Source organism: Nomascus leucogenys, chromosome 12 (genome assembly GCF_006542625.1).
Source record: "Nomascus leucogenys isolate Asia chromosome 12, Asia_NLE_v1, whole genome shotgun sequence".
Classification (NCBI taxonomy): Eukaryota; Metazoa; Chordata; class Mammalia; order Primates; family Hylobatidae; genus Nomascus; species Nomascus leucogenys.
Window position 1 is genome coordinate 20,887,760 of NC_044392.1, and position 25,490 is coordinate 20,913,249.

Below are 25,490 nucleotides of genomic sequence, written 5' to 3' on the forward strand. Positions count from 1 at the left end.
AAATTAACTCAAGATGGATTAAAGATTTAAACATAAGACCTAAAACCATAAAAATCCTAGAAGAAAATCTAGATAATACTATTCAGGACACAGGCATGAGCAAAGACTTCATGACTGAAACACCAAAAGCAACGGCAACAAAAGCCAAAATTGACAAATGGGATCTAATTAAACTAAAAAGCTTCTGCACAGCAAAAGAAGCTATCATCAGAGTGAACAGGCAACCTATAGAATGGGAGAAAATTTTTGCAATCTATCCATCTGATGAAGGGCTAATATCCAGAATCTACAAATAACTTAAATTTACAAGAAAAAAAAACCCATCAAAAAGTGGGTGAAGGATATGAACAGACATTTCTCAAAAGAAGACATTTATGCAGCCAAAAAACATATGAAAGAATGCTCATCATTACTGGTCATTAGTGAAATGCAAATCAAAACCACAATGAGATACCATCTCACACCAGTTAGAATGGCGATCATTAAAAAGTCAGGAAACAGATGCTGGAGAGGATGTGGAGAAACAGGAATGCTTTTACACTGTTGGTGGGAGTATAAATTAGTTCAACCATTGTGGAAGACAGTGTGGCGATTCTTCAAGGATCTAGAACCAGAAATACCATTTGAACCAGCAATCCCATTACTGGGTATATACCCAGAGGATTATAAATCATGCTACTATAAAGACACATGCACATGTATGTTTACTGTGGCACTGTTCACAATAGCAAAGATTTGGAACCAACCCAAATGCCCAACAATGATAGACTGGTTAAAGAAAATGTGGCACATATACACCATGGAATACTATGCAGCCATAAAAAAGGATGAGTTCATGTCCTTTGCAGGGACATGGATGAAGCTGGAAAGCTTCATTCTCAGCAAACTAACACATGAACACAAAACCAAACACCGCATATTCTCACTCGTAAGTGGGAGTTGAGCAATGAGAACATATGGACATGGGGAGGGAAACATCACACACGGGGGCATGTTGGGGAGTGGGGGGCAGGGGGAGGGATTACATTAGGAGAAATACCTAATGTAGATGATGGGTTGATGGGTGCAGCAAATCACCATGGCACATGTATACCTATGTAGCAAACCTGCATGTTCTGCACATGTACCCCAGAACTTACAGTATAAAAAAAAAAAAAATTCACCCATGTTATCAAAAAAAAAAAAAAAAAAGAAAAGGAAAAAGAAAATAGAAAGCAAAGAGGTGGGAAGAGTTGAATTTGAAAGCACAGAGCAGCAAAAGATAGAAGCACTGAGAGGCTCTAAAGTTAGGAAGTTTTGCTGGAATGGCAAGTGCTATAATTTCTAGACTGTTCTCCATCTTAGCTAACTGAATACAAAACTCTTCTTTGCTTACAGAGGATAGGTAGGAAAGGATGGTACTCCATCTGAGGCATGCCTCATTCTCTAACCAAAGCCACTTTCTTTTCACTAATGACATGGTAATGACTGTGTTCATCTTGAAATTACACCACAAAAATCAGCCCTCTTCCCACTGTTCTGAACACATGATAAATGTATTAAATGTATTGGGCAGTAACTCATGCAGTGTATTTTCTTCAAGGCTTATGCAGGCATTAACTCAATCTTCATAATAATTCCATGAGCTAGGAACTATTCATATCCCCATTATACAGAAGACTGACACAGACTCTTCCTAACATATTCTGTGGAAGCCTGTTTATCACTACAAAGGGAAATCTTGGCATTGCAGAGAAGGGAAGTAGGTACCAATGCAATTACCAGAAATAGGCTCAAATTGTGCAGATTGTCTTGATAAGCATTGTGTGAAGTGAAGATGGGGTGAAGGAAGCCTTAATCCTCATCCTAAAGGACCCCTTTTTATCTTATACAGTAGGAAATGTGACTCCTGAAACAAGAAATTCTGAGTAAGTAGAAGTTTTGAGAAAATGAATCTAATCCCTAGCTCTGGCGATCTGGTTATATTCATTTCATAGACATACTCTACTTGGAAGTCTGTAACTCTCTTCTCAGACTTGGCTGGATCTTTCTACTCTTTCTCTAAATATTTATCGTTATTGTTTCAGGGAGATAAATGGTCATATAATGACTCAATCCTGGATGTCTACTACCTATGATGGGTACTTTCTTGGAGCTTTGGAAGCTAGACCAGGTGTCTATGGGACATCATACAGGCTTCGAGACATTATTTTCTGGTGCTGATATACTTTCATTCCATGGCTCAGTCTCTTAACCACTCTCATACTCTTTCCATGAGTCCAACAAACCAGAGAGACAATCTATACCATTTGCAACCATAAGCTCCCGATAAAGAAAAACTTTTTGTGAGGAAGAGGGGGAGTGTAGGATGGTAGTCATCTATGCACAAAGAAGTTCTGGCACCAGTTTTTGTAATATTTTAAGAAACTCTAGGGTGCAGAATGGACTTAAAGGATTCAAAGTGACAGAAATGTAGAATAATTTAGGATATAACACCAAAGGATCAGGAAGTCTAAATCCATCTCTAATCATGAACTATTATGAAACTGGTAGCCTAGGACAAATTTCTTTAAAACTGACATGAGACAGACTATCATTACTCTCACACTCTGCCAACCCCATCCTCAAAATCTGGCTAATTCAGAAAATCTCCATAAGAGCAGAAGAGGGAGGTAATGCATTAAATAAGGAAAAAAGGGATGGTGGGATGGGACTGAAAAAGGATAGGAGTGACATGAAAATTAAAAAAAAAAAAAAACTGGGAAAAAGGGAAAATTTACAAAAAGAGAAAATGAAAAAAGGAAGAAGGGAGTAGTAAATGTTAATATAACCAATGAAGGAAAGAATATAATTACAGTCATTCATGTATTTAACAAAGACTTATCAAGTACTTATTATATGTCAGGCACTGCAGCTTACAGGCCTTAATGATCCACAGTCTAGCTGGGCAAATAAATACATAAAGGTATAATTATAGCACCATATTATAGAGATACACACAAAATACCCTGGAAATACAGAGAAAAGAAGAAGTCACTCTGTCAGAGGCAGGGTGAGAGGGAGAACATAAACAGATCATACTCAACTCACTGACATTTACACACAGTCAAATTCATTCTAGATTTATCTGATTTCGCCTTCTGAGAGAGAATTCTGCAACTCGTTCCTCCTTCTCTTCTTAATCTGGATAAAGCCTTTCAACTTGTCCACTTCTACCCTGTGATTTTGATTAAAGTGACAATTCCTAGAGTAACAGTATTACGAAAGCCAGAGACAAGTCTGGATAGCTGATATTTTACCACCTACACAAAAAAGCCACTAAGTTATTACAAAGAACATGTTAACATCCTCTTTTAAGTTAATACTGAAAAATAGCTAAGAAGATGAAGTTTTAATTTCTACTTTTCATGGAGTGCAGTGGTACAATTTCTGCTCATTGCAACCTCAACCTGCTGGACTCAAGCGATCCTCCTCCCTCAGCCTCCCAAGTAACTGGGGCTACAGATGCGTGCCACCATGCCCCCACTAATTTTTCATTTTTTGTAGAGAAAGGGTTTTGCCATGTTGCCCAGGCTGGTCTCGAACCAGCTGGGCTTAAGCGATCCTCCCACCTCCACCTCCCAAAGTGCTAGGATTACAGGCATGAGCTACTGTGCCTGGCCTCAAATCTGATTTTTATATTCTACTAGTTTGATCCACTAGGTCAAAGTTAAACATCTAACATAAGTGACTAATAGGGCTAAGTGTTAAATGTTAGTGTTTAAGAGAACAGATTATAAAGCCCAACTGCCTGGGTTCATAACTCATCTTCATCACTTACCAGCTATGTGACCTTGGGCAAGTTAATTAACTTCTCTGAATGTAGGTTTCTTCATTTATAAAATAAGGATTAATAGCAGCTCCAACTTGTGGGTTATTTTTAAAATTAAAATACATAAAGTAGTTACTAAATGAGAACACCTCTCTATTCTTCTAATAGAAATGTGTAAAATTTTTACTATAGAACTAAAGAAACTTGGTAAAAACTGATGTCTAAATTATATAACAAAGGACTATAATTTAAAATTTTTAATTAGCTTACTTTTTATATAGTGAGTTAAAATTTATATTTTTGTTTAGAAAATCTGAGGCACTGTTTATGCTACCTAATTAGATTTCTGATTGAGGTACATATAGATTTAAGGAGAGAAAGTATAACCTAATGGATGTAACTAATCTGTACTAATTTGGCATACAATATTCATATCAAAATAAATCAATTTCTTATAAATTTTTTTAGCTTTGTTTTTGGGAGCATAGCATATATCAATTCCATAGATTCCAATATAAATATGGATATAAATGGCACCCAGTGCCTACCACTATGGCTAAACGACATATGTGCTTTTTTCACTAAAAATTAAAGAAAAGGCTGGATGCGGTGGCTCACACTTGTAATCCCAGCACTTTGGGAGGCAAGGCAGGCAGATGACTTGAGCCCAGGTATTCCAGACCAGTCTGGGCAACATGGCAAAACCCCATCTCTACTAAAAATACAAAAAATTGGCCAGGCACGTTGACACACACCTGTGGTCCTAACTACTGGAGAGGTTGAGGTAGGAGGATCACTTGAACCTGGGAGGTGGAGGTTTCAGTAAGCTGAGATCACGCCACTGCACTTCAGCCTGGGCAATAGAGCCAGACCCTGTCTCAAAAAAAAAATTAAAGAAAAGAAGAAAGAAATGTACTTTTACTTTAGGAGGAAGCTTTTAAAAAGCGGTATCAGAAAAACATAACTAGAGTGGACACATTCTTGTTAATTCACTAGGAATCAATCTAAGGGTAAGTTTTCCCAGTGAGATTTAAATTAAAATAAGTCGGCAGGTCAATTAATACTAAAATTATCTATAAATGGTAACATTGTTCTGTTTATAACAGTTACTACAAAAACAACAAACCACAAATATAGAAGGAAATACTTCCTTCTATATTTCACCGTATCTGATAGTGCATTTTATTATTCTATTACTGCTTATACCATTGTCAACCTATTCCATCAACAAGTCCTCATTTATTAACAAAAACATAGCAGATGCACAAATAAATGTCTACTCAATGGGCAATCATTCTACTAATAAGAGTAACTGGTCATGCATGAATCACAGCTTGCTATTTAAACAAAGGATACACTGGGGAAATGTTCACTTAGCACACAATGTACACAACTATATTATCCTGTTACTGTAATTATGTAATCATAGTAAAACTTGAGTTTTCTGAATCTTCCAAAGTCTCATGTAAAAATAATTTTATGGCCAGGCACAGTGGCTCATGCCTGTAAACCCAGCACTTTGGGAGACCAAGGTGGGAGGAACACTTGAAGCCAGGAGGTTTGAGACAAGCCTGGGCAACAAAGAAGACCCTATCTTTTTTTTTTTTTTTTTTTTTTTTTTGAGAAGGAATCTCGCTCTGTCGCCCAGGCTGGAGTGCAGCAGCACCATCTTGGCTCACTGCAACTTCTGCTTCCTGGGTTCAAGCGATTCTCCTGCCTCAGCCTCCTGAGTAGCTGGGATTACAGGCACGTGCCACCTCACTTGGCTAATTTTTATATTTTTAGTAGAGACGGGGTTTCGCCATGTTAGCCAGGCTGGTCTTGAACTCCGGACTTCAGGTGATCCACCCACTTCGGCCTCCCAAAGTGCTAGGACAACAGGCATGAGCCACTGCACCTGGTTCTACAGTTTTTCTTAATAGAAAGCCATATTTTATGTCTTCAGATTAAAAAAAAAATTGTTATGTTTGGCTAAGAACAAAAAAACCTTTGCTAACATAAGGGGCATACAAAAGAAAAACAATAGGAACTACAGTTTTCAAGGAAGTATACTTATAAAGTGAAAAAGAGGTGAGAAAATAGAGTAATTCTGAAAATTTTTATAGAGATTGGTCAATTTAATCACTAATCTTTATTGTTAGCTGTAATTCATAATCTAAGAAATAATCATATGAAAGTTTTCTCAATTGATTTACTTTCTTTGTTTCTTTCCTTCTTTTTTTCTTTAGAGACAGGGTCTCAGTCTGTTGCTCAGGCTGGGAGTGTAGTGGCACTAACACGGTTCACTGCAGCTTTGACGTTCCTGGCTCAAGCAATCCTCTCACCTGAGCATCACGAGTAGCTGGGACTACAGGTATGCACCATCACACCCAGCTAATTTTTAAATTTTTGTAGACAGGCTTTACACCATGTTGCCCAGGCTGGTCTGAAACTCCTGGGCTCAAGAGATCCACTCACCTCAGCCTCCCGAATACTGGGATTACAGGCATGAGCGACTGCACCTGGCCTCAAATGATTTTCAAAAAGAGCTGGCTCAAATTACAAGTAAACAGAAGTCCCCTTCCAGAGTTATCTTTACAGGAGAAAGCTTTACAGTTTTGCAGAAAATTTTATTTCACTGCTGAGGCTAAATGATTTTGAGATCATTAAGAGACAGGTAAAGTGGAAGAAAAAAAAGAACTTATTATAAACAAGAATCAAAGTCAATTTTTCTTTTTCTTTTTTTTGAGATGGAGTTTTGCTCTTGTTGCCCAGGCTGGAATGCAATGGCACAATCGCGGCTCACTGCAACTTCCACCTCTGGGGTTCTAGCGATTCTCCTGCCTCAGCCTCCCAAGTAGCTAGGATTACAGGCATGTGCCACCACCCCCAGCTAATTTTGAGTTTTCAGTAGAGACGGGGTTTCACCATGTTGGTCAGGCTGGTCTCAAACTCCTGACCTCAGATGATCCACCCGCCTTGGCTTCCTAAAGTGCTAGGATTATAGGCGTGAGCCACTGTGCCCAGCCCAAAGTCAATTTTTCAAATTAAACTTGATAATCTGGTAAGATATTCCTACTGCTTTTAGAGAACAAATCTTTCCTAAAATGTTCGGTTGATATTCACATTAACTTAATAGGAAAATAATTCTTTTATCACATTTTTTTGGGGGAAGGAAACTTACAAAGTTCTATATCTTATCACAGCTAGTTAAACGAAGTAAAAAATGTTTATAATTTACAAAATCATGTCAATATTTGGCCACCTGATACTCGATCTCAGGAGGAAAATATACATGAGTGCTTTTTCCCAGGGCCTCCAAGTTGCATAACTTCAGGGCTATCAGTTACACTATATTCTTTGCCCTGGAGCAGGGGCACCACTCACATAAACTATAATGTGAACCATGGCCTCTGCAGTTGTACAACCTAGCAGCCTTGGTTTTATCTTAGAGGAAGTCAATAATCAATATACCACTCTAAAAGTGGTACACAAGTTTCTGGACTTACCAGCAGTTTAAGCAGCCAAAACCGGGATTTATAGTAGAAAGTTTTGGTGGGGTTGATAAGGAAGAAAACCATAAATCCATAAAGGGCAAGTGGATACACATATGTGGGGATGACACTAATTGGAGCAAAGAAGCATGCCAGAAGGCTCAGGCACCACAATATCCCAAGGAATCCAGCAATCTAGTAAAGGACGGGGAAGACAGAAAGATAGAGAAAATTGTTATTTTTACTTTTACCATTACTTAAAATATCTTTAATAAAACAAAAGTAAGAAACATGATTAGTTATTAAGCTAATAATTCTCTTCAAGTAGAAGATGGATTTAAGTACCCACTAAACCAGATAGCTATACAGCTAATGCAAACTACATTCACGAGGTTAAAGTTATGCCTTGCTTTGATTACCTCAAAGAGATGTTGATGAGACAAATTGCTTCTCGGATTAAGTTCAAAGATGAGTACATGGTTTACTCCAGCCTGTCTCCAACCATACGTGTTGATGCCCAGTAGAAAAAGGAATTCAATCAGAAGAAAGCCACCCCGATAGATTCTTATCAAGGGCCATATACTTCTATCTGTTTCAAGTTTAAATACAGCTGAAAGAATATTAATATATTGGTTAGTTATAAAATTCATAACATCCCTTGAATTAATAATCTTTTGTCTTCATTCTCAATGATATAGCCCTGGCATAGAAATTTTTCATAAATAAAACCTAAACCTAGATTGACTATCTATCTATCTATCTATCTATCTATCTATCTATCTATCTATCTATCTATTTTTTTGAGACAGAGTCTCACTCTGTTGCCAGGCTGGAGTGCAGTGGCGTGACCTCGGCTCACTGCAACTTCCGACTCCCTGGTTCAAGTGATTCTCCTGTCTCAGTCTCCCCAGTAACTGGGATTACAGGCACGCACCACCACGCCCAGCTAATTTTTGTATTTTTAGTAGAGACAGCGTTTCACCATGTTGGCCAGGATGGTCTTGATCTCCTGACCTCATGATCCACCCACCTTGGCCTCCCAAAGTGTTGGGATTACAGGCGTGAACCACCCCGCCTGGGCAAACCTAGATTATCTTAAGAGCCTTATAAAGTCGCCTGTGGGTTCTTTCTCGTCTTCATTTTACTCTGCAGAATGTCACTAGAATAATTTCCCAAAACTTGACTTTCAGCATGTCATCCCATTGTTCCACTAGTTTTTTAGATTACAAAGAATCATGGTGAAGTGGCTTAGAATCATGTGATCAGTTCTGTCAGTTGGGGATCTGGCATGACAAAACCTCTTTGGCTTCATTTACTCCATTATTAAACTGGATATAGTAATACCTACCTCACAGAGTTGCCATGAAAATGAGAAGGAACAGTACACGCGAAAGTAGTGTGAAAATTTAAGTGTCATATAAATTACAATAGTTAATATTTATGGAACGCTTACTATGTGCTAAGCACTGTTCTCAGTATTTTTACACAGAATAATTGGTAATTCATTTAACCATCACAATGGCTCTTTGAGTTAAAAAAATTATCTCCATTTGATTAGGAAACTAGAGCACAGAGAGGTTGTCATTTCCTTAGTTACTGAGCTAAGCTAGGATTTGAACCCAGTTTTGCTCCAAAGCTCATACTCTTAAGCACTACATTCTATTGCCCACATGTCCACACAAATGTTCAATATCATTTTCTATGGCTCGCCAGTAATTATAATGTTCAAATACTTTAGATACCTTAGCCTCACAATTCAAATTCTTCATAATCTAATCACCAACTCACTTTTCCCAAACTTAACTCTTGACTCGTGATGAATTTTATTATCCTTTTAATATGTTTGTTTTTCACATTTCCTTATGTTGTTCCCTCTACTTAAAATGGCCTTGTTCTTTCTCTCCACGAATTCAAATTCTACTTAGTATTAAGAGCCAGATCCTGGATCCTTACCTGTTCATAAATTCACTGAATCAACGTATTTGGTTTTGAGCCCACTGTATGAGAAACATTTCCATTTGGCCTAATGATTTTCCAAATAACTATAAAATTTATTGACAGTACTGCTCATTTGGAATTTAATTATATACAAACTTTTTTTTTTTTTTTTTTGAGATGGAGTCTTGCTCTGTCGCTTAGACTGGAGTGCAGTGGTGTTATCTCAGCTCACTGCAACCTCTGCCTCCGGCGTTCAAGCGATTCTCCTGCCTCAGCCTCCCAAGTGGCTGGGATTACAGGTGCGTGACACCACACCCAGCTAATTTTTTGTATTTTTAGTAGAGACGGGGTTTCATTATGTTGGCCAGGCTGGTCTCGAACTCCTGACCTCAGGTGATCTGCCCTCCTCAGCCTCCCAAAGTGCTGGGATTACAGAAGTGAGCCACCATGCCCAGCCTATATACTAATTTATATACTTAATTAAATAACCATTTATTGTTTACCTTTGTATTCTCTGCAGTATATAGAAGACTTAATAATTTTAAAATAACAGGGTAGAGAAAGCCTTTGCTTTGGAATCAAGTACTACAGACCAGAGTTCAAATCCTAGCTATGCCAAATTATTTATTTATTTTTTAAGTCTCTGTTTCTTTGTTGATCAATGGGGATAATATCTATTCTCATAAGTTTATTAAGAAGATTAAGTGTGAATAACATATATCAAATGCCTAGAATAAAGTTTGGCTCATTATGAGTATTCAATATATATTAGTTTCTTTTCCCTTTTACTTGAGGAAACTTTATTCCTTCATTTGACAAGTATTGATTAGGTGCCTATTATACCTGACACCATTCTAAGAGCTAGCGATTCAGTGATGAACAACAGACAAAATACCTATCTTCAGGAAATTTCTGTCCTGTATAAAGTCAGATAAGGGATTTGAAGGAAAAATACAGTAAGGAGATAAAGAATGATGTTAGGTGTTCTTTTAGGTAGGGCGGTCAGGGAAGACTCTCAGGAGATGACACTTAAGGAGATGATCTTAAGGAAACAGAGAACAAAGCATTGGAATGTTTGGGGGAAGACAGCTCCTTGTAGAGAGGGAAAGCACAAAGGGCCTTAAGATAGATTGCTCTAGGAAGAAAGCCAAGTTACTATGATTGGAACAAACAAAGGTATAGTGGTAAAGAACTGGTCAGCAGTAGATCAGACAGAGCTCTTCAGTACTTTGTCAAGACTTAAGCTTTTACTCTGATGTACAAGCCTGTAGAAGGTTTTGTACATATGTGGCATGACCTCATGAATTACTTTAAAGGGCTACTCTAGCTGTTAAGTGAACAGACTACAAGTGAACAAGTACAAAGGCAAGATTAGTTAGGAAGTTATAAATGGAAAATGATATATAGTTTTATATCCTGATTCCTCAGCAAAGACCACAGATACATTACAACAGTCAGGAAACAAAAATAACACAAATCCCAAAGAATCCACAATAAAACTACTAGAATTAGTAGATTCATCACAGTTGTAGAGTACAAGATCAACACACAAAATTCAGTTGTGTTTGCATACATCAGCAATGAGCAATCTGAAAATGAAATTAAGAAAATAATTCTAACTACAATAGCATTCAAAAGAATAAAACATCTAGAAATAACTTTTACCAAGTAAGTGAAAGACTTGTATACTACAAACTCAAAACATTGCTGAAAGAAATTAAAGTAGAAAAGAATTCTGTGTTCATGGATTGAAAGATTTAATATTGTTAAGATGGCAATACTACCCAAAGCAATCTACAGATTTAATGCAATCCTTATCAAAATTCCAATGGCTTTTTTTTTCAGAACTGAAAAAGTCAATCCTTAAATTCATATGGAATTCCAAGAGGTCCCAAATAGCTAAAACAATAATGAAAAAAGAACAAAGTTAGGGACTCATACTTTGTCATTATAAAACTTACTACAAAGCTATAGTAAACAAAACTTTGTGGCACTGGTATGAATACAGACATATAGATTAATGGAATAGCACGGGGAATCCAGAGATAAACCTATACATCGATGGCTGACTGATTTTCAACATGAGTGCCAACACCATTCAGTGGAAAAGAATATTCTCTTCAACAACTTAGTCCTGTGACAACTGGATATTCACATGCGAAAAAATGAAGTTGGTCCCTTGTCTCACGTCATATACAAAAATTAATTCAAAACTCACTGATGACTTCAATATAGGAATTCAAACCATAAAACTCCAAAGAAAACATAAGGATATATCTTCATGACCTTGAATTTGGCAATGGATTCTTAGGTATCACAACAAAAGTAACATGAAACAAAACGGAAAACAGATAAATGAGACTTCATCAAAATTTAAAACATCAGTAGACATTACCAAGAAAGTAAAAAAAAAAAAAAGGGAGAAATATTTGCAAATCATTTATGTAATATAAGGGTCTAGTATCTAGAATACATGAAGAACTCTTATAACAATGAAAAAATGAACAACCCAATTAAAAGGGCAAAGGACCTGGATAGACATTTGTCCAAAAATATATATAAATGGCCAATGAGCACATGAAAAGATGCTTAATATGATTAGCCATTAAGGAAATGCAAATTAAAACCACAACGAGATACCACTTTGCACCCATTTGTATGGATATAATGAAGAAAACAAAAACACAGAAAACAAGGGTTGGCAAGGATGTGCAGAAAACAGAATCCTCATAAACTGCTAGTAGGAATGGAAAATGGTAAAGCTTCTGTGAAAAACAGTTTGGTGGCTCCTCAGAAAATTAAACAGGTACTAAACAAATCCATGTTTATGCATGTTCCTAACAGTACCATTCACAATAGCCAAATGATAGAAATAACCCAAATGTCCATCAATGAATGAATGGATAAACAAATTGTGATACATACACGAAATGGAGTATTACTCAGCCATAAAAAGAACGAAGTACTGATACATGCTACAACATGGATGAACCTTGAAAACATTATGCCAAGTAAAAGAAGCCAAACACAAAATACCACATACTGTATGATGATGCCATTTATGGACATACCCAGAATAGGAACATTCATAGAGACAGAAGGCAGATTAGTGGTTGCCAGCAGCTGAGGAGAGGGAATGGTGAGTGGGGTTTCCTTTTGGGCTGATGAAAATGTCTGGGAACTAGATAGACATGGTGGTTGTACAACACTGTGAAAGTACTTGAATGCCACTGAGTTATTAACTTTAAAATGGTTTATTTTATTTTATGTGAACTTCACCTCAATAAAAAAAAAACAGAAAAGGAAAAAAGTAATAAATATATCTTAAGATGTTATTACTAATTCCTATGTTAGATGTGTGTGTGTGTGTGTGTGTATATATATGTGTATATATATATGTGTGTGTGTGTGAAAAAAATATATATATATATAAAATATTTTTTTTTTTTTTTTTTTTGAGACAGAGTCTTGCTCTGTCGCCCAGGCTGGAGTGCAATGGCATGATCCTGGCTCATTGCACCCTCCCTCTCCCAGGTTCAAGTGATGCTCCTGCCTCAGCCTCCCGAGTACCTGGGATTACAGGCGCACACCACCACACCCAGGGAATTTTTTTTGTAATTTTAGTAGATACAGGGTTTTGCCACATTGCCTAGGTTGGTCTCGAACTCCTAAGCTCAGGCAATCCACCCGCCTCAGCCTCCCAAAGTGCTAGGATTACAGGCATGAGCCACCGCGCCCGGCCTAGGCATATATTTTGAACTGTTTTAGTAGTGGTGGTGATAGATTCGCTCTAATATGTCAAAATTTTCTAATTCTGTCTAGTTAATATCTGTGGCCATACACAAAAGAAAGCAAAACAGCCTGGTTAGGGTTCAAATATTCATGACCCTAGCAACAGTAGTATTCTGTTCTACATAGGAAGAAAATTGCCATGAACAGAAAATGTAATCCATATTTATAAAATCTAAACACATATTTATCTAAGTTCTACTTGATAACATAGGAATTAGAAAATCTCTAAGGCTTTCAGTAAATATGACCTGAATAAAATATCCTTGAACTCCACAATTTGTTAGAAAAGTCAGCAAAAACCGAAACAGCAGCAACAACAAAAACCCCAAGGACCTTTGTAAAACAATAAATGCTAAAGATATATTCTTCCGAATGAAAATACTATATTTAAGCTAATGAACTTATTTACTTTCAAAATGGTTCAAAAAACAGGGACCAGGCATGGTGGCTCCTGTAATCCCAGTGTTCTGGGAGGCCAAAGTGGGAGGATCACTGGAGGCAAAGAGTTCAAGACCAGCCTAAGCAATATAGTGAGACCCTGTCTCTACAAAAAAAGTTAAAAAATTAGCCAGGCATGGTGCTACTGCATGCTTGTATTCCTGGCTACTCAAGAGTCTGAGGCAGGAGGATCACCTGAGCCCAGGAGGTCTAGGCTGCAGTGAGCTAGGATGGGGCCACTGTACTCCAGCCTGGGCAACAGAGAGAGACCCTGTCTCTGAAGGAAAAAAAAAAGTTTCAAAAAGCAAAAGGCAATTTTATCTGTTAATAGTCAAGTTATTCATCAAAGATCCGAAACTTTCAATTGCACATAAATCTAAAACCTAAGGGCATATATAAGCAATACAATGAAACCTCCTTCATTTGGCATGATCTCCCTGAAGCAAGCTTTTGTAGATTTACTGGGGATTAAACCACAATAACTCTTGCTAGACAAGATCATCATAAAAATTTCCAGGGAATCAAAAAACAAATTAGTATCATTTCTTTTTAAGAATAAGTATATCATCTCTCTGATCCATGAGTCCCAAGAATAAAAGATATATAAGGTCCCATCACAAACTTCCCATGGCTTCATGAATTTTTAACTTAAAAATCAGCTAACATTCATTAAGCATTTATTTTGGAGTAAACAATGTGCTCAATGTTTTTCATGCACAATTTCATTAGTTCTCACAGCAACACTATAAATTGGTTTTTCTCAGCAGATACATGAAGAAACTAAGGCTTACTCAAAATAGGTTCCTTGCCCAGGATCACAAGGATTTAATATCCCTACAATCTGGCTCCAAAGCCTGCACACTTAACAGTGGGGCTAGATTGTGTATGTAAGCCAATATGTACCTGTTTTGTTTTTTTTTTTAAAAAAAACAACCCAAACAGAAGTTTGTTCTAAAACTTACAAAATTACAGTCCTCTCTGTATTAAGTTGCCATATCACTTTTCTTTAAAGGAACATTAAAAAAATTTTAACAAGTAATGTATGTGTATAGGAAAAGAACCACAAATATTATAAAGAATATGAGAAGCCTCATCTCACTCCAGATCTTCTGAAGAAAACCATGTTAACAATTTGTCTATTACCTTTCAAGAACTTCTTGATGCATAGAGAAACACATACTATTTTTTAAAAAACAAATCACCAATTACAACTGGGAGCATGCCATATATGCTATTCCACACCTTTTTTTTTTTTTTCCACTTATATCCTGGAGTGGAGATTTTCCAGTATCAGTGCACAAAGATCTCACTCATTTTCTAATGTCAACTTTTTGAATCTAAGTGTTACATACATATAGAAAAATGGATAAATCCTAAGTATACAGCATGATGAAGAATGAAGTGAATCAGCACCCAGAACACAGCATATCACAAGCATCCTAGAAGTTCCGGCTCATATTCTTTCCAATTGTTATCCATTCCCCAAGGGTAAACTCCTGATTTTTGCCTGTTTTTTTGAACTCCATGTAAATGGAATCATGTAATATGTATTCTTTGTGTCTGGCTTGTTTCGTTCAACATTTGTGAGAGTCATCACGTTCTTGTATGTGGTTATAGTTTGTTATTCTCATCACTTACAGTTATGTGAGCCTATTGCTCCTAGGCTACAAACCTGTCCACCATGTTACTGTACAGAATACTGTAGGCAACTGTAACACAATGGTAGTATTTGTTTCTAAACACAGAAAAGACACAGTAAAAATACAGTATAAAAGATAAAAAATGGTACACCTGTATAGGGTACTTAACAATGAATGGAGCTATAGGACTGGAAGTTGCTCTGGTGAGTCAGTGAGTGAGTGGTGAGTAAATGTGAAGACCTAGGACATTACACTATTGTGGACGTTATATATACTGTACACTTAGGCTACACTGAATTTATAAAAAAATTTTTTTCTTTCTTCAATAATAAATTAACCTTAGCTCACTGTAACTTTTTAACTTTATAAACTTAAAAAATTTTTAAATCTTTTTAACTCTTTTGTAATAATACCTAGCCTAAAACATGGACATACTGTATAACAATACAGACATCTTATTCTATAAACTTTTTTCTATTTTTACATTTTTTAATTTTTATTTTTACTTTTTAAACCTTCTTAAAAACTAAGGCATTAACACACATATTAGCCTAGGCCTACACATGATCAGAATCACCAATATCACTGTCTTCCACCTCCACATCTTGTCCCACTGGAAGGTCTTCGGAGCAATAACACACAGGGAGCTGTCATCTCCTATTCTATTAATGCCTTCTTCTGGAACACCTCCCGAAGGACCTGCCTGAGGTTGTTTTACAGTTAACTCTTTTATTAATAAGTAGGAGGAGTTCACTCTAAAATAATAAATAGCATAGCATATACATAAATCAGTAATAGTCATTTATTATCATGATCAAGTATTATGTACATGAATTTTAAGTGCTAAACTTTTATATGGCTGGCAGTGCAATATGTTTGCTTATACCAACATTGCCACAAGCATGTAAGTAATGTGTTATGCTATGATGGCTATGCCGTCCATTATGCAACAGGAATTTTTCAGTTCCATTATAATCTTATGGGACTACCTTCATATCTGCAGTCTGCTGCTGACCAAGACATTGTTACATGGTGCATGACTGGATACTATTACAAACAATATTACTTAAGTGTTCTCATACATGTCTTTTGGTGGACATATGTAAGCATTTCTATTAGAACTGGGTCATAGGTTAGTACAGGAGTTTCCAATCTCCAGGCCATGGACCAGTACTGGTCCGTGCTCTGTCAGGAACCAGGCCACACAGCAGGAGGTGAGTGGCTGGTGAGAGAGCATTACCTTCTGAGTTCCGCCTCCTGTCAGATCAACGGCATTAGATTCTCATAGGAGCACGAACCCTACTGTGAGCTGCACACGGGAGGGATCTCTAGGTTGCACGCTCCTTATGAGAATCTAACTAATGCCTGATGATCGGAGGTGGAAGGGTTTCATCTTGAAACCATCCCCCCACCTACCCGCCGGCCCAGTGAAAAAATTGTCTTCCACAAAACTGATTCCTGTTGCCAAAAAGTTCTCCAAAGTGCTGTGTCCATTTTCACTCCCACCATTACCTCGTTCATTTTAATATCTCCATGGTATTCCACTGTATAGAGGTAATATAATTTAAAGAACTATCAATTTATGAATATTTGAGTGGTTTCTAGGATTTTTCTACTATAAACAAAATGGCAATGACTATGCTTCTGGCATACATGTCTTTGCAACCATGTACAAGTATGTTGGTAGGATAAATTTCTAGAAACAAAAAGGCTTAATCAACATAATTTTGCTTAAAATTTTTACACACATTGCCAAATTATCCTCCAAAGAGATAGCAACAATGAGTACTCTTACCACTAGTGTGCCAGAGCCTATTTCACACCTTATATCCACTGTAAATGGTCAAACCAGTAAGTGAAATATGGTATACTGTTATTGTACCAAATTAAGTTATATATGTTAGTAGGAACCTGCAAAAGAAACAAGTTTGAAAAAAAAAATCTAAACAGTCAACTTTTCATCTTCACAAAATTAAGTATCTGAAACGTGATTTTCAGAGAAATTATTAAACGCTAGGTCATGTCCCCTTGAAAAACCACAGCAATTATGCACATTTTTTAATGTGAATGTTTGAAAAAAAGAATCGTGCTTGTACATGCACACTACGACTGTGTTTCTCTTTGACTCTCAATACTGTTATCTTTCAAGCACCTGCTGGGAGATAAATAAGGACAGACAGCTGGCTTTAACTATATTTACCCTCTCCCCTACAACACACACAAAGATCAAACAAAGAAGGGTTCTGAGGTGAGAAAACATAATGCATAACACTAAATGCATACACTGCACACATAAAAAACAAATCAGAATGTCTAATAAAAACATAGTCTGTATATACTAAAGAAAAAAAACCCTCAAATTGTAAAACTTTCAATTAATTCACATAAAAAGAATGGAAAAATGTATTTTTTTCTTATGTCTTTTTTTTAATGATGATAATACCACCATGCTCATCTTAACAAACAACCCCATCAAAAAGTGGGCGAAGGACATGAACAGACACTTCTCAAAAGAAGACATGCATACTGCCAAAAAACACATGAAAAAATGCTCATCATCACTGGCCATCAGAGAAATGCAAATCAAAACCACAATGAGATACCATCTCACACCAGTTAGAATGGCCATCATTAAAAAGTCAGGAAACAACAGGTGCTGGAGAGGATGTGGAGAAATAGGAACACTTTTACACTGTTGGTGGGACTGTAAACTAGTTCAACCATTGTGGAAGTCAGTGTGGCCATTCCTCAGGGATCTAGAACTAGAAATACCATTTGACCCAGCCATCCCATTACTGGGTATATACCCAAAGGAGTATAAATCATGCTGCTATAAAGACACATGCACACGTATGTTTACTGCGGCACTATTCACAATAGCAAAGACTTGGAACCAACCCAAATGTCCAACAACGATAGACTGGATTAAGAAAATGTGGCAAATATATAGCACGGAATACTATGCAGCCATAAAAAATGATGAGTTCATGTATTTTGTAGGGACATGGATGAAACTGGAAATCATCATTCTCAGTAAACTATCGCAAGGACAAAAAACCAAACACCGCATGTTCTCACTCATAGGTGGGAATTGAACAATGAGAACACAAGGACACAGGAAGGGGAACATCACACTCCGGGGACTGTTGTGTGGTGGGGGGAGGGGGGAGGGACAGCATTAGGAGATATACCTAATGCTAAATGACGAGTTAATGGGTGCAGCACAGCAACATGGCATGGATACCTATGTAACAAACCTGCACATTGTGCACATGTACCCTAAAACTTAAAGTATAATAATAATCAAAAAAAAGAAAATTAAACAAAAAAAATTCCACCCACTAATGACTAAGGTATTTTCTACAGAAAGAACAACCCCCACCATATATACCTTATACTGACATAGCACTTTGCAACTACAAACATGTTTTACTTACACTTCTTATCTGATCCCTATGAGCTGGCCTCAAGCTATCTTTTCACCCTTATCATCTAATATTCCCCTTCACCTTTGGCCAATTTATCACTTCTTTCTTTCATAACTCACTCCCTCCTACACTCCATCCCCACCCCAGGTCAACTAATCTCTTTGCTCATCTGTCTCCTTCTCTCGAAATGGCTTTGATTCCACCAATGTCTAGCATAAACGTTATTTCTTCCATAAAGTATTCCCTGATGCTCTCATTTAAAAGTAATCAGTTGTCTCTTTGAACTGCTTAGAATATTTAACACCTTCTATCTTACAGTATATTGCTTTAATATATGCCTTAATCTCCCTGGCATAATACATTTCATAAGGAAAGGGATTCTCTTAATTATCTTAAGACTTGTAGGCATCAAGCATAACCCTTAGACACATAAAATTTACTTGCTGAATGAATGAATGAACCCTAAACAACCCTGCAAATTTAAGGTGTTAAGCTCATTTAACAGATGAGGAAACTGTTTCAGAGAAGTTAAATGATGTCCTTAAAGCCAAAACAACTAACAGTGGAGGTGAAACTGAAACCCATGCAGGCCTTTTGTTCTTTCCACTACAGCTAGCTTGATAACATAGATCTGAGTTTTTTAATTTATTATTTTCATGTATTCTATGTAAATAAACTGTATTCACCTAAGGAAACAGAACCAGATTAAAATATGATCATAAATTATAGCAACACTACATCATAAACTCAGGGTTGACGATAACTATTAGAGTTGATTTTTAGTAACTGGTAGGAAGAAGAACTCTAACAATACAAATGAAAACACACTGTTAATAGGTAAAATTCATATGCTCTCTAAAAGCCATTACAATGTAGGTTATCATTTCATAATATACAATTGATAGTCTTAAGCAGAATGTTTATGAGGAATAATTAGTTCAGTAAATTATCTCTCGAACATCTACTATAAACTTGACAATGTGTTGGGAACTTAAAATGCAACAATACATAGTCCCTGCGATCAAGAATAGTAAGTATGACAGTGACATAAAGCTTCCTTATTTGGGCATTATGATGATTACTAAAAGTTTGAAATGGAATATTATGGCATCTATATATGAATATATATATTGAATATATATGGATATTCAAATAATGGCATCTATTTTTAAATCATACAGGTTGATGCAAAAGTAATTGCAGTTTTTGCCATTAAAAGTAATGGCAACTTTTGCACCAACCTAATATTTCTTTGCAGACGTCACTGAACAAAATTTAGCCCTTTATTAATGATTCAGTTATTATTATGAGCACAATAACATAGACCCTTAGGTATACCAAGGTTATCTGTCCTTAAAAGTCCTTGACTATAAGAAGCTTTGAGATTTGTGTCTGTTTTTCTGCTGTTTGTGCATGTGTTTTCTGAATATCATTTAATTTCATCTTTCTCCTTCTCTTCCAGCCAAACTTCCCCAATACTTTTCAAGCCCCTACTATGGTCTAAGCAGTGTTCTAAGTGCTAGAGATACGGGAGAGACAAATGCCCAGGCATCAAGAAAATTTATATTCCAGTGGAAAAACAGATCACAAGAAATATAAATATATAATATATAATGTCAGGTAAGTATACGTACTCAGAAGAAAACTAACGTAGGCTAAAGGGACAGAATAGATTATTTTAGGGTTGGGTGATCAGGGAACGCTTTACTAAGAATGTAGCATTTGAATACAGACAAGTGATGAAATAAGCTAGGTAGACATCTTGGGGAAGAGCTCTTTAGGCAACTGCAAAGGCTCTTAGATTAGAATGAGTTTGATGCATCTAAGAAATACTAACACAAATGTGGTTGGAAACAAAGTGAAGCTGAGTGTGGGGGAAGATGACAGAATATAGTATCGGAAAGACTCACAGAGGTGAGATCCTGTAAGTTCTTGCAGGCAATGGTAAGGAGTTTGAATTTTATTTTAAGAGTAGCCATGAATGAATTTTGAATAGGAGAGTGACATGATCTAACTTCCATGGAGAGGGGGGAAGACACTAGTAGCTATAAGGAGGCAAGAGTAGATGCAAGGAGACTGAGTCCAGAAGGCTGCTATATACTAAACAGGAAATGGCTGCTGGCCGGGCGCTGTGGCTCATGCCTGTAACCCCAGCACTTTGGGAGGCCGAGGTGGGTGGATCATGAGGTCAGGAGGTCAAGACCAGTCTGGCCAACATAGTGAAACCCTGTCTCTACTAAAAATACAAAAAATTAGCCAGGTGTGGTGGTGTGTGCCTGTAATCCCAGCTACTCAGGAGGCTGAGGCAGGAGAATCATGTGAACCCAGGAGGCAGAGGTTGCAGTGAGCCAAGATCAGACCATTGCACCCCAGACGGGGCGACAGTGTGAGACTCCGTGTCAAAAAAAAAAAAAAAAAAAGAAATGGCTGCTTAGACAAGAGTGGCACTGGCCAAGGTGGTGAGAAGTAAACACATTTAGAACATATTTTGAGGACAGACCAACAAGATTTGCTGATGGACTGAAGACTAAATATGAGGGAAAAGAGAAACTAAAAGATTTTGGACTGAGAAATGGATGAAAGGTGATGCCAGAGAGAAGAGCATATTTGGGGGGTAAAAATCAAGGGATCTTTTGTCTGTGTAAGTCTGAGATATCTACTAGACAAATCCAACTAGCCAAGTAGACATCTTTCAGAAGAGAGAACATATATTTGGGAGTCATTAGCATATAGATGTTATTTATAGCCATAGGCTTGAATAAGATTGCCTAGATAGGAAACAAATATAGACAGAGGAGATTGAAGGATTGAGCCCAGCACTATACCCCAACATTTTGATGTCACAAAGAAAAGTATAGCTAGCAAAGGAGACTGGTAACAAACTGCCAGTAAAATTTAACAGGAAAACCAGCAGAGTGTGGTTTCTCCAGAAAAAAACAATCAAACAAAGTGTTTCAGAAGTGGTGACTGATAATGTCAAATGCTACTGTGGGGTGTGTCAAATTCTTTGGAGAGATTTAGTAAGATTACGCTTCCTTTGCTGCCATATCATTTTTTGACGTGAGTGCAGCTGCTCCTAGGAATCCTTCCTATCTCTAATTGTTTTTACTTCTATAGAATAGGAAATTATACAACCAAGTTTCTTAATACCACATGCAAAGTAATTGTAAATAGATTCTGAAAAGGATGTGAGAGGGTCTCCAATAAGCAAAGTGAAAGAGCTTTGTGAGTGAATTTTGTAACTTTATCTTCATCTATCATCAAGAGAGCCAAGGTTTTTGATAAATAAACTCTGAAAAATTATACAGACGTTATATACAGAAACTGGAAAATGTTTTAGAGAATAACCATACCCAAATGGGGAAAAAATGCCAACAAAACAAACAACTAAAAAAAACATATTTATAAGGACAAGAAACTTAGCCCTGATAGATTTATCTTTCAGTAGCTTTGGTAGCTGCATGCATAATTCCTTACAGAGGGGCAGAATATGACACAGGCATATTAGTAAGAATAAATTAATTCAAAATTTAAACTACTTACCGGCAAGCACAAGGGTAATATTCAGTACAATGAATATTCCACAAAATAGGCCAACTCTAAAAGTAGTCCATGCTGGTGCAGGCTGTGGACAGAAAAATAGCATTTTGAGTACAGGCCAAAACACATTGTATTTACTATATGCTGTAATAAAATAGTAGAATGAGTCTCAAAGTTCTACCATGAAAATAATATTTTATGTTCTAAATTTTTATAAATCTGAACCAGAGAATCAACCTTCATCATCCTGTAATACTATTCAAGTTGCCAATTAATCAAGTTTTTTTATAGAAATCTGTGTCATGAAATAAGCAAGATTATAATCTTAGGCATTAAATTACAGTATGTGGATTCTACACTCGAGGAATCAGCCAACTGTGGATTGAAAATATTCAGGAATAAAAACCAGTAAAAAAATAACAAAACAACAAGAAAAAGTAATACAAATAAAAACACTGAGTATTAACAACTATTTATACAGCATTTACATTCTATTAGGTTTTATAAGTAACCCAGAGATCATTTAAAGTATTTAAGAGGATGTGTGCAGGTTATATGCAATATTATGCCATTTTATAAGGGACTTGAGCATCCATGGATTTTGGTATCCACAGGATCCTGGAAACAATCTCCAACAGATACTAAGGAACGACTCTCTCTCTCTATATATATATCTATATATCTATATCTATATATATCTATATATCTATATCTATATATATCTATATCTATATATATCTATATCTATATATATCTGTATCTATATATATCTATATACATACACACATATATATATACACACACACACAGTTTTGTAAATAGGAGAGAGTTATATGCAATTTCATTTTTACAATGTATGTATCTCTAAATTTTTAAAGTCAGTATTACTCAGAGTTTGCACATTTGGTATAACAGATAAAATTAGAGACGATGGTGGGGACAAGAACGCTTACTTTCTGATAGTACTTACATTATTATACTGAGGGAGCATTTTTTTTTTTTTTTTTTTTTTTTTTTCTGAGACAAGGTCTCGTCCTATCACCTAGGCTGGAGCGCAGGGGTGCGATGACGGCTTACTAAAGCCTCAACTTCCCAGACTCAAGTGATTCTCCACTTCAGCCTCCAGAGTAGCTGGGACTACTGTGTGTGCCACCACACCCAGCTAAGTTTTGTATTTTTTGTAGAGATGGGGTTTCACTGTTTTGCCCAGGCTGGTCTTGAACTCCTGGACTCAAGCAATCCACCTGCCTTGGCCTCTCAAAGTGCTGGGATTACAGGTGTAAGCCACAGTGCACGGCCCATACTGGGGTAATTTAAAGTAAATTTTTCAAGATATACGAGAGGTTCTTTTTTTTTTTTAGTGTTTTAAAATAAAGACTTTATTGACACTACAGGTCCATAATGAGAGAATAGGATCCACCCCACATGTCTTCACTGTAGACCCAGGTTATCAGGAACACTGCTGTGTACTATAGCAGAGAGAAAGAGAGCTCTGGAGGGTCTTGGATTGGTCAAGTGCTGTGGCCCAAAAATGACACATATCACCTCGGCTTCCATCTCATTGCCAACATCATGCACATCATCCATCCAACAAGGATTACACCAAGGCAGACAGAAAAGAGTCCAGTGGTTGCCTGAAACTGCTGATAGTACCAAACCCTATGATTTTCCCATCTGACAACTGAGATGGCTACTAACTGGCTAATGAATGGGAGCATCTAAAGCACGGAGACACTGGACAAAGAGAAGATTCATATCCCTGGTGGGACAGACTGGGAAGGTCAGAGACTTCATCATGATACTCAGAATGGCTCACGATTTAAAACTTATGAAGTGTTTATTTCTGTGGTTTTCCATTTAATATTTTTAGACCTCAGTTGACTGCCATTTACTATGGGTAACAGAGCCCTGACAAATGAAACCTCAGATAAGGGGACTACTGTGCAGGGCTGTCAGCATCTAGAGTGGGGGATTGCTGGAAATCCTTGATGAACAGCATGAATGGCGATCACATGCCTTCAACCAAAACAATAGAGACATCTTTTTCTATCTTACAAAGAAGGCCTTTTGCGTCTTCTCTCACATTATCTAATAAATCCTCACAGTACCTCAAAACCTTGGATTAGGCATATTTTTCTCAAATGTTAAGGCTCAGCGATAAATTCATTAGTTTTTTTTAAAATTTTTTATTATTATACTTTAGGTTTTAGGGTACATGTGCACAATGTGCAGGTTTGTTACATATGTATCCATGTGCCATGTTGTTTTGCTGCACCCATTAACTCGTCATTTAGCATTAGGTATATCTCCTAATGCTGTCCCTCCCCCTCCCCCCACCACACAACAGTCCCTGGAGTGTGATGTTCCCCTTCCTGTGTCCATGAGTTCTCATTGTTCAATTCCCACCTATGAGTGAGAACATGCGGTGTTTGGTTTTTTGTCCTTGCGATAGTTTATTGAGAATGATGGTTTCCAGTTTCATCCATGTCCCTACAAAGGATATGAACTCATCATTTTTTATGGCTGCATAGTATTCCATGGTGTATATGTGCCACATTTTCTTAATCCAGTCTATTGTTGTTGGACATTTGGGTTGGTTCCAAGTCTTTGCTATTGTGAATAGTGCCACAATAAACATACGTGTGCATGTGTCTTTATAGCAGCATGATTTATACTCCTTTGGGTATATACCCAGTAATGGGATGGCTGGGTCAAATGGTATTTCTAGTTCTAGATCCCTGAGGAATGGCCACACTGACTTCCACAATGGTTGAACTAGTTTACAGTCCCACCAACAGTGTAAAAGTGTTCCTATTTCTCCACATCCTCTCCAGCACCTGTTGTTTCCTGACTTTTTAATGATGGCCATTCTAACTGGTGTGAGATGGTATCTCATTGTGGTTTTGATTTGCATTTCTCTGATGGCTAGTGATGATGAGCATTTTTGCATGTGTTTTTTGGCTGCATAAATGTCTTCTTTTGAGAAGTGTCTGCTCATGTCCTTCGCCCACTTTTTGATGGGGTTATTTTTTTCTTGTAAATTTGTTTGAGTTCATTGTAGATTCTGGATATTAGCCCTTTGTCAGATGAGTAGGTTGCAAAAATTTTCTCCCATTCTGTAGGTTGCCTGTTCACTCTGATGGTAGTTTCTTTTGCTGTGCAGAAGCTCTTTGGTTTAATTAGATCCCATTTGTCAATTTTGGCTTTTGTTGCCATTGCTTTTGGTGTTTTAGACATGAAGTCCTTGCCCACGCCTATGTCCTGAATGGTATTGCCTAGGTTTTCTTGTAGGATTTTAATGGTTTTAGGTCTAACATTTAAGTCTTTAATCCATCTTGAATTAATTTTTGTATAAGGTGTAAGGAAGGGATCCAGTTTCAGCTTTCTACATATGGCTAGCCAGTTTTCCCAGGACCACTTATTAAATAGGGAATCCTTTCCCCATTGCTTG

General features: G+C 37.0%; 1 protein-coding gene across 1 annotated transcript in view; it reads right to left on the reverse strand.

Moving 5' to 3' along the window:
- Nucleotides 1-25,490, reverse strand: part of XPR1 (xenotropic and polytropic retrovirus receptor 1) — a 255,280-nt gene that overhangs the window by 51,668 nt on the left and 178,122 nt on the right. The window contains exons 7-9 of the mRNA XM_030823915.1: nt 22,043-22,124; nt 7,683-7,873; nt 7,279-7,458 (exon numbers count right to left, since the gene is read on the reverse strand). Coding sequence (XP_030679775.1) covers nt 7,279-7,458; nt 7,683-7,873; nt 22,043-22,124 — 453 coding nt within the window. The remainder of the gene's footprint in view (nt 1-7,278; nt 7,459-7,682; nt 7,874-22,042; nt 22,125-25,490) is intronic.